At 61.5% G+C, this 8,172-nt stretch overlaps 1 protein-coding gene across 1 annotated transcript in view; it reads left to right on the top strand.

The window, feature by feature from the left end:
- The first annotated feature begins 6,867 nt into the window (after positions 1-6,867).
- The window catches only part of ABHD16B (abhydrolase domain containing 16B), a 4,697-nt gene continuing 3,392 nt past the window's right edge, over positions 6,868-8,172 (top strand). The window contains exon 1 of the mRNA XM_011992439.1: positions 6,868-8,169. Coding sequence (XP_011847829.1) covers positions 7,185-8,169 — 985 coding nt within the window. The 5' untranslated portion in view covers positions 6,868-7,184. The remainder of the gene's footprint in view (positions 8,170-8,172) is intronic.

An 8,172-nucleotide genomic window follows, 5' to 3' on the forward strand; every position in this document is an offset into this window, starting at 1 on the left:
GCTGACCAGGAGCCTTTGCCGGGGCGGCCAGGCACTTCCTGTAAGGCCTCCCTCCTTGCAGCCCCAGCTCCAGGGCCTGCTCCTTCCTCCTCCGCCCCAGGGGCTTTCCGCAAAGCCTGAGGCCTGCTATTTTTAGCTGAGGGAGAGGGACCAGTTCCTGGCCCCATTGCCGCCCTAAAAGAGCCTGGACTAAACTGGGGCTGGGGTTGGGCCTAGGGGTGGGGGGAGAGGCTACAGTCCCCAGCCCAGGCACACCTGGGGTGCAGAGGGGACGCTGCAGGCTGGGCTCTCAGCCCAGTTGGTGGACCAGGCGCTTACCCTGGGGAGGTGGGACTTAGGGCCTGGGTGGGCTACCGCCCACTTCCTGTGGCCGCACCCCAGCACTTCAAAGGCTGCTGGCAGCCCTGCGGTTAATCCAGGCTCCCACGCAGCTGGAGGGGCTGGGCGGGCACACGCACCTCTGGCAGCTGGCCCCCCCTCCCCTCAGGGCAGCTTCAAAGCAGCACGGGTGGGCAGACCCGTGGTTCACACGGATCCCAGGGCTGGGACAGGAGACACAAGGCGGTAATGGAGGCCCTGGCAGAGCCTCCTCTGCTCCTATGCTCCCCATCCCACTGCTTTCCTGGGTTGGCTCGGGGCAAAGGCCCAGGTACCTTCCTGGCCCCCAGATCCTGTCTTGAGGCAGGGCCACCTTTAGGGGTACTTGTGTATCTGCTTGGTGCCTGTGGTTTTCAGTGGCCTGGCCATGGAGTCAGTCCCAGTTAGAGAAGCCACAGGAACCGTGGTGGGGGCACCCCTTCAAGACCCCTCAGGACAGCCTCTCTTTCTTCCTCCTTTCCTCTCTTCCTCCCTCCCCACTCTCCAACTGGAAGGGGGGCGGGAGGGGAGGGGCCATAAAGAAGAAGGGGCTCCCTGTCCAGGCCTCCGGGCTGTGGTGGGCTTGACCTGGTGCCAGCTCCCCAGGGACGGCCTGGGCGGAGGTATTGGAGGCGGGGACCTCAAAGCAGCTGCCCCAGAGTCCAGCAGACGCTGAGAACAGAGAGTGCCTGGGGGGTGGGGGGGCAGCTTTCAGGGTCCCCTGGGGTCAGCTCTGGGACAGTTGCTGTTTTTAATCTGCACAAGTGATTTAGAAGGAGCCGCCAGGGCTGCAACCTAGATCCGCTCAGAGCGAGCTCGGGAAGTGCGGGAGGTGCGGCCCAAGAACTGGCCCCCCCGAGCTGTGGCCACAGGGCAGTGGGGGCCCCGGACAAAGCTTCCTCCTCTCCTGCCAGCCAGAACCTGGGTTCCTGGTGACCTTGCATGTCTGAGGTCTGTCCATCCCGCCCCGGACTGGCTCTCCCCTCCCTGCACCCCCCACTCCTCCTCCACTCTCAGGTCCAGGGACCGCTGCCCAGCCTTGCTGCCGGGATGGAGGCTCCCCCAGATCTAGGGCTTTGAAGGAGCACCGGTCCCTGAGCTCACAGCACAGACGCCCGGGCCCTAGTGGACGCTGGCTTTCAGCCCACCCACCCGGCAGGTGGGAGCCATGCACCCCAGGAAGGAAGGCCTGGGGTTGGGCCGCGCATCCAGCTCGCCGGGGTCCCCACCAGGACCTTGACTTGGCTGTCAGTGACCACCCCACCCCTGCTGACACAAGCTGGGTGTGCCTCCCTTGGTCCCTGGGAGTAGGGAGGGCTGGGTCTGCAGTCCCTCTGACCACTCCGCTGGCCTGCGCCTGCTTAGGGCCCGTCCCCACCATCCACCACCCACCACCCTGCAGGTGCGGTGGAGGCGGGGAGGGGAGAAGGTGCAGGGGCACACGGGCGGTCACCATGAGGGATTTTCGATGGTTCCACGACTTGGGGAAACCAGGAAAAAGGGGCAACCTCTGTGGCCTCCTGCGGACTTGGTGCCCCTGGTGGAGTCGGAGTCCCCACCAGAGACTCCTGTTTGGGCCCTCTGGACTGGGATGCAGGCTGGCAAGGCCAAACCCAGGGGCCAGGAAGCACCGAACTGGCTAAGCTTAAGCCAAGAGTCAAGGGACCCCTGCCCTTTCCATTCATCCCCCAATCCGGGCTCAGCGTCATCTCCCCTCCTCGCCCACACCCAGGGCTGACTGTCCGAGATCCAGGCCGTGGTTTCCATCCGGTCACCACACGCCCCCCAGGTGAGGGTCTCCAAGGGGCAAGGAGTGAAAAGCTGGAGCGGATTGCCTCACGGGGCGGAATGGCTGCTGGTGCCGGCCTGGTCAGAGGCGGGGATCAGTATTCGCTGAATATACAACACAGAGGGACCACTAAAAACGCAGATAAAAGCGTGGAGCCGCCAGTGTGACAGAAGAAGCCTGCCGAGAAGCTCCCTCAAAGACTCACAGGTGACACAGTCACACCCTGTGGAAAAGCAACTGGGGCAAAGCTCTTGGCTTTAAGAATACCCCCTCAGATTGAGCATCGCGCTGCTAGAAATCTGGCCAGTAAGAAAAGCCCAGCCGGGAGCAGTGGCCCACGTCTGTCACCCCAGCACCGCGGTGGCCCACGCCTGTCACCCCAGCGCCGCGGTGGCCCACGCCTGTCACCCCAGCGCCGCGGTGGCCCACGCCTGTCATCCCAGCGCCGCGGTGGCTCGAGCCTGTCATCCCAGCACTTTGGGAGGCCGAGACGGGCGGATCATGAGGTCAGGAGATCGAGACCATCCTAGCTAACACGGTGAAACCCCGTCTCTACTAAAAAATACAAAAAACTAGCCGGGTGAGGTGGCAGGCGCCTGTAGTCCCAGCTACTCGGGAGGCTGAGGCAGGAGAGTGGCGTGAACCCGGGAGGCGGAGCTCGCAGTGAGCCGAGATCACGCCACTGCACTCCAGCCTGGGTGACAGAGAGAGATTCCGTCTCAAAAAACAAAAGACTCTATGTATGTCTATGTTTGTAGGCAAATAGAGGAGGGTGTGAAAGACACGGTCCGGAATAGCAACTCTGGACATCTAGGAGGGAGTGTGGAAAGAACAGTTAATCGTCTTATATCCCTGTGCCACTGGATGCAATGAGAATGTTACATTTTGAATAACAAAAATAAGCACTCATATCAAAAACTGGTTATTGCAGTGAGAGAAAGGGCCCTGCTCTAGGGTCTTCTAAGCCAGGGTGAACCTGGGCCCTGAACATACCCTTCAAAGTGTGTGTATGGAGCCCAGTGGACGATCTACCATTTCTGCAGCAATGGTGCAGACTGCCCCTGAAGAATTCAGCCGACGTCACGCAGGCCAGCAGGACTTTTGTGTGTGTGTGCAGCAGTGCCATCATAGCTCACTGCAGCCTTGAACTCCTGGCCTCATGCAATCCTCCCACTTCAGCCACCCAAGTGGCTGGAACTGTAGGCTTGACCCACCATGCCTGGCCCCTGCAGGACTCTTGACCCCAACCCAGACTTTACCTTGATGTGGGCAGCTGTCCCCACTCCCTCCCCTGACAGTGCAGGGGGTTCTGTCAAGGATTCTGGAGAGACCCTGGCTCATTCCCAAAGGAGACGGGGAGCAGGACTGGGGAGGAGCCGAATGCCAGTGTGGGGGTGCCGGAGGCTCCAGTGGCAGTGCTCGTAGGCAGGGAGGACGGTGAGCCCTCCACACATACACAGCACGGCCACCCAGGGGTGTGTACTGAGATGGGTGTTGGGGGGCACTCTGGGGAGCGCTGCTCACCAGTGTCCTTCATCCTGGGCAGGAGAGAGGCCCAGAGTACAGGCCCTGCAGGGAGCCAGGATGGAGAAGGCTCCAGTGTGCGCCACTCCCCCACCAACCCCACCGTCCTGAGGGCGCTGAGTAATTAATTCTCTGTGACTCCAGATGTTCAGCAGCTGTCTTGGCCATTTCCGCCCCTTCTCCTGACCCTGCATCCTCCAGGAAGCACCCCCTCCTGTCCTTGGGCTCCAAGCCACCCCACCTTCCCTGCACCCCATTTCCTGAGCAGAGGCGTTCGTGCAGACTCAGCTCCCGCACCCACCAGGGTAGCTTCAGTTTTCCCAAGGCCTGGGCACTGCTCCCTGCGTCCGGAGCTGCTGAGGTCAGCTCACTCCCTGATGGATGCCCTCTGCCAGGGGCTCTGATCCTGGTTCCTGCCCCTCCGGCCTCTGCGACTGGTTTTCTCTCTCTCCTCTCCTTCCTTCTCCAAGGTTGGCTCTGCAGGCTCCAGCGGCATAAATCAAGGGCCTCCAGGGAGGCCTAGCAGAACTGGCCAGCGGGAGAGCCCTGCCCCAGTGCAGGAGGGTGGGAACCAAGGGGTGGAGGGCTCAGAGACTGGCAGGCCCTGTGGGGGTGGGGTGCACGCTCAGATGTCTGCCTGGAGGGCACTGGGGTGCGGGGTGGGGTTGCCTCCACACACGGATTAACAGGGACACAGCCCCCCTACCACCTTGTGGACACTTCCCTGAGCTGATGGGGGTGGGGGCACAAGAGGTCACGGCTGCTGCAGCTGGTCCAGTCTGGGGGCTCTTCTAGAGAGGGGACAGCTCCCTTCCTGTCACATGCTTTCCTGTCTCAACAGAGCTGGGGGTTCTGGGGCACTTGGACTCCCGTGGGCTGGTGGGGTCAGGGGCTGGGCCAGACACAGGATAAGGCATGGAACCCCTGGGGGCCAGCGGCTCCAGCCTGCTGACCTTTGCCCCTCAGAATCCGGTCCCAGGCTCTCCCCTCCTCCTCTCAAGAACTTCCTGCTCTCTCTCTGTGTGTGTGTGTGTGTGTGTGTGGGTGGGTTGTTGTGGGGGCAGCTAAGGGCAGGTGGGCCTGGCTAAAGAAAAGCCTCCATTTCCAAACAAGTCCCTGAGCAGATCAAGCTGGGAGACTGCCCCCAGGAGGACGAGGCTCCTCCAAGCAGGACCTGTTCAGGGGAATCAAAATAAGTTTAGTGCATCCAACATCCCACGTGTACAGTCCTCCAGGACTCCTGCCGCTGCCAGGATCTGAACTGAGGAGGCAGGGACCCCCGTCGGATCCTCGGCTCTGTTGCTGGGTTCACTCCTGTGGTCTCACACGAAATGGGCCAAGAGCCTTTGGGCCCACAGCCCCAACCCGCCTAGAGTAAGCAGCTGCTGAGTTTATGAAAGAGGCTCCTGGGAAAGGCACCATCTCCCCCCGCTACAGAAGTTTCCATCCCCACCCCTAACCACAATAGGCTCCTTTCCCCACAGGGTCAGGGGCGGACACTTGAGCAGGACCAGAACCACCAATCCCCAGGGGAAGCCTTGCCCATCCCTTGGCTCCAGGGGCAGTATCCTGTGGGTTTGCTCCTGAGGCAGGGCTCCTGTTGCTGCCCAGGACCCAGTGGAAAGGATGGTGTGACAGGTGCACCAGTGGACCCTGAGACACTCTCTTTGTCCTCAGGCCTTGACCAATGAGCACAGCAGCCAATCCGAGATCAAAGCTGGATAACCAGGAACATCTGGATCTCAACTGAGTGTGTGCCTGGGGGTAGGACTGCCAGATTTAGCAAAACAAAAACAAATTTAAAAACAGCATATATCTAGGCCAGCGTGGTGGCTCATGCCTGTAATCCCAGCACTTTGGGAGGCCGAGGCGGGTGGATCACCTGAGGTCAGGAGTTAGAGATCAGCCTGACCAACATGGTGAAACCCCGTCTCTACTAAAAGTACAAAAAGTAGCCGGGTGTGGCGGCAGGCGCCTGTAATCTCAGCTACTCGGGAGGCTGGGCAGGAGAATCGCTTGAACACCCGGGAGGCAGAGGTTGCAGTGAGCCGAGATTGCACCATTGTACTCCAGTCTGGGTGACAAGAGTGAGACTCCGTCTCAAAAACAAACAAACAGACAAACAAAAAATAGGATATCCAGTTAAGTTGGAATTTCAGATAAACAATTTTAAAATATAAGTATGTCTCAAGCGGTAGTTGGTACATACTCACACCCAAAAAGTATTTACTTGTAATTCCAATTTAACTGGCATATTATTCTGTATTTTATCTGGCAACCTAGAATGGGGGTAATAGCCCCCCAAATCGCTCCCTTTGTTAATTGGTCCCTGTCCTTCTGTCCCCCAACCCCTAAAGACAGCAGCAGTCCTCAGCGAACTCCCGAACCAGGGGCGGGGCCTGTTTGGGTCAGGTAGTGCCTCTAACCCAGATACTGAGCAGGAGAGCACAGAGAGGGTGCTTCAGCCTGAAACTACCCCTTCCCCAGAAGGCTGGGGTCTCAGGCAGGCCTGGCACCTGGGCTCAGAGGCTCTGGCTGGATTTGCCAAACTCCCTGATTGTGCATTTCTGTTTCTGGTCTGGGGAGCTGTTGAGTCCCCAGAGCTGCCCCCTTCCCTGGGGCTCCCCCTGGCGGGCGGCCTGCGACCCTGCCCTCAGGTGGGCTGCCCCTTTCCAGGGCAAGGGAAAAAGGGGAACCCCCCAGAAAAGGGGGAGGCGCCGCCTGGGAGTGGGGGCTCAACCCAGGAGTGAGAAAGAGGAACCCTAGCCAGGCAGGACCCGCCCGAAAAGGTCACTGCTGTTGCTGGCAGCCAGTGAAAAGAGGATCCAGAAAAGAAGGGGGCTTGTTTCTGGTCTGCACCGAAGAAGGAAGGTGTGGAGGGGAGGAACCAGCAGGCCGGGAGCAAATACCACCTTTCTGGTGCGGCAGCAGCCCTGCTCTGACCCTGCCCTCCTGGGGAGATGAGGTTTAAACCAGCGGACCCTGAAGGGGTGGGGGCGGGGACCCATAGCAAGCCCGGTACACGCGGAGGAGGCCTTGCTGTCCCTTTCTGGCCTGTGGGGTTGTCCACCTTAAATTTAAGGAAGAGGGAGGCTGGGCGCAGGGACTCACACCTGTAATCCCAGCACTGTGGGAGGTGGAGGTGGGAGGATCGCTTGAGCCCAGGAGTTCAAGACCAGCCTGGGCAGCATAGCGAGACCGCATCTCAATTTAATAAATAAATAAGAAAGAGGGAGACAGTAGCTGCTCAAATCATGGGTGGGAAAGCTGGGCCTCGGAGCGTTTGGCCGGTGGGGTCTTGGCGAAGGTGGGGGAGGGGCAGAACCTTGGGCCCATCATCTCTGGGAACCCTTTGTGCCCCATCACCTAGCAACAGGATGCAGCCTTCCCTCGGCCCTGGCAGGCCAGGTCACAAAGGCCATCAGGGCCTGGCTGGGAGCCGGTATCCCCTAAGACTGCCCTGAACCTCTCGCGGCGACCCCGGCCCAGTGGCTGGGCGTTGGGACCACCACCCATGTGCGTCATCTGCTTCGTGAAGGCGCTGGTGCACGTGTTTAAGATCTACCTGACCGCCAGCTACACCTACACATTCCGCGGCTGGCCCGTGGCCTTCCGCTGGGATGACGTGCGCGCCGCGGGCGGGAGCAGCAGCCACCGGGCGCTGACCTGCGCGGCCGCCGCGGCGGGCGTGTGGCTGCTGCGGGACGAGGCGCTGGGCGGGGACGCGCTGGGGCGGCCTCCACGTGGGGTGCGCAGCCAGGCGCAGTGCCTCTTGCAGCAGCTCCGCGAGCTGCCCGGCCAGCTCGCTAGTTACGCGCTGGCCCACTCGCTGGGCCGCTGGCTCGTGTACCCCGGCTCGGTGTCCCTGATGACGCGCGCGCTGCTGCCGCTGCTGCAGCAGGGCCAAGAGCGCCTCGTGGAGCGCTACCATGGCCGGCGCGCCAAGCTGGTGGCCTGTGACGGCAACGAGATCGACACCATGTTCATGGACCGCCGCCAGGACCCGGGCAGCCACGGGCACGGGCTGCGCCTCGTCATCTGCTGCGAAGGCAACGCCGGCTTCTATGAGATGGGCTGTCTGTCTGCACCGCTCGAGGCCGGCTACTCCGTGCTGGGCTGGAACCACCCCGGCTTCGGCGGCAGCACTGGCGTGCCCTTCCCTCAGCACGACGCCAACGCCATGGACGTGGTGGTCCAGTACGCACTGCACCGCCTGCACTTCTCGCCCGCGCACGTGGTGGTCTACGGCTGGTCTGTTGGCGGCTTCACGGCCACCTGGGCCACCATGACCTACCCGGGGCTGGGTGCACTGGTGCTGGACGCCACCTTCGACGACCTCGTGCCGCTGGCGCTGAAGGTCATGCCCCACAGCTGGAAGGGGCTGGTGGTGCGCACCGTGCGCGAGCACTTCAACCTTAACGTGGCCGAGCAGCTGTGCTGCTACCCGGGGCCGGTGCTGCTGCTCCGACGCACGCAGGACGACGTGGTCAGCACCTCGGGCC

The sequence above is a fragment of the Mandrillus leucophaeus genome, unplaced genomic scaffold, assembly GCF_000951045.1.
Source record: "Mandrillus leucophaeus isolate KB7577 unplaced genomic scaffold, Mleu.le_1.0 Scaffold41, whole genome shotgun sequence".
NCBI classification, from domain to species: Eukaryota; Metazoa; Chordata; class Mammalia; order Primates; family Cercopithecidae; genus Mandrillus; species Mandrillus leucophaeus.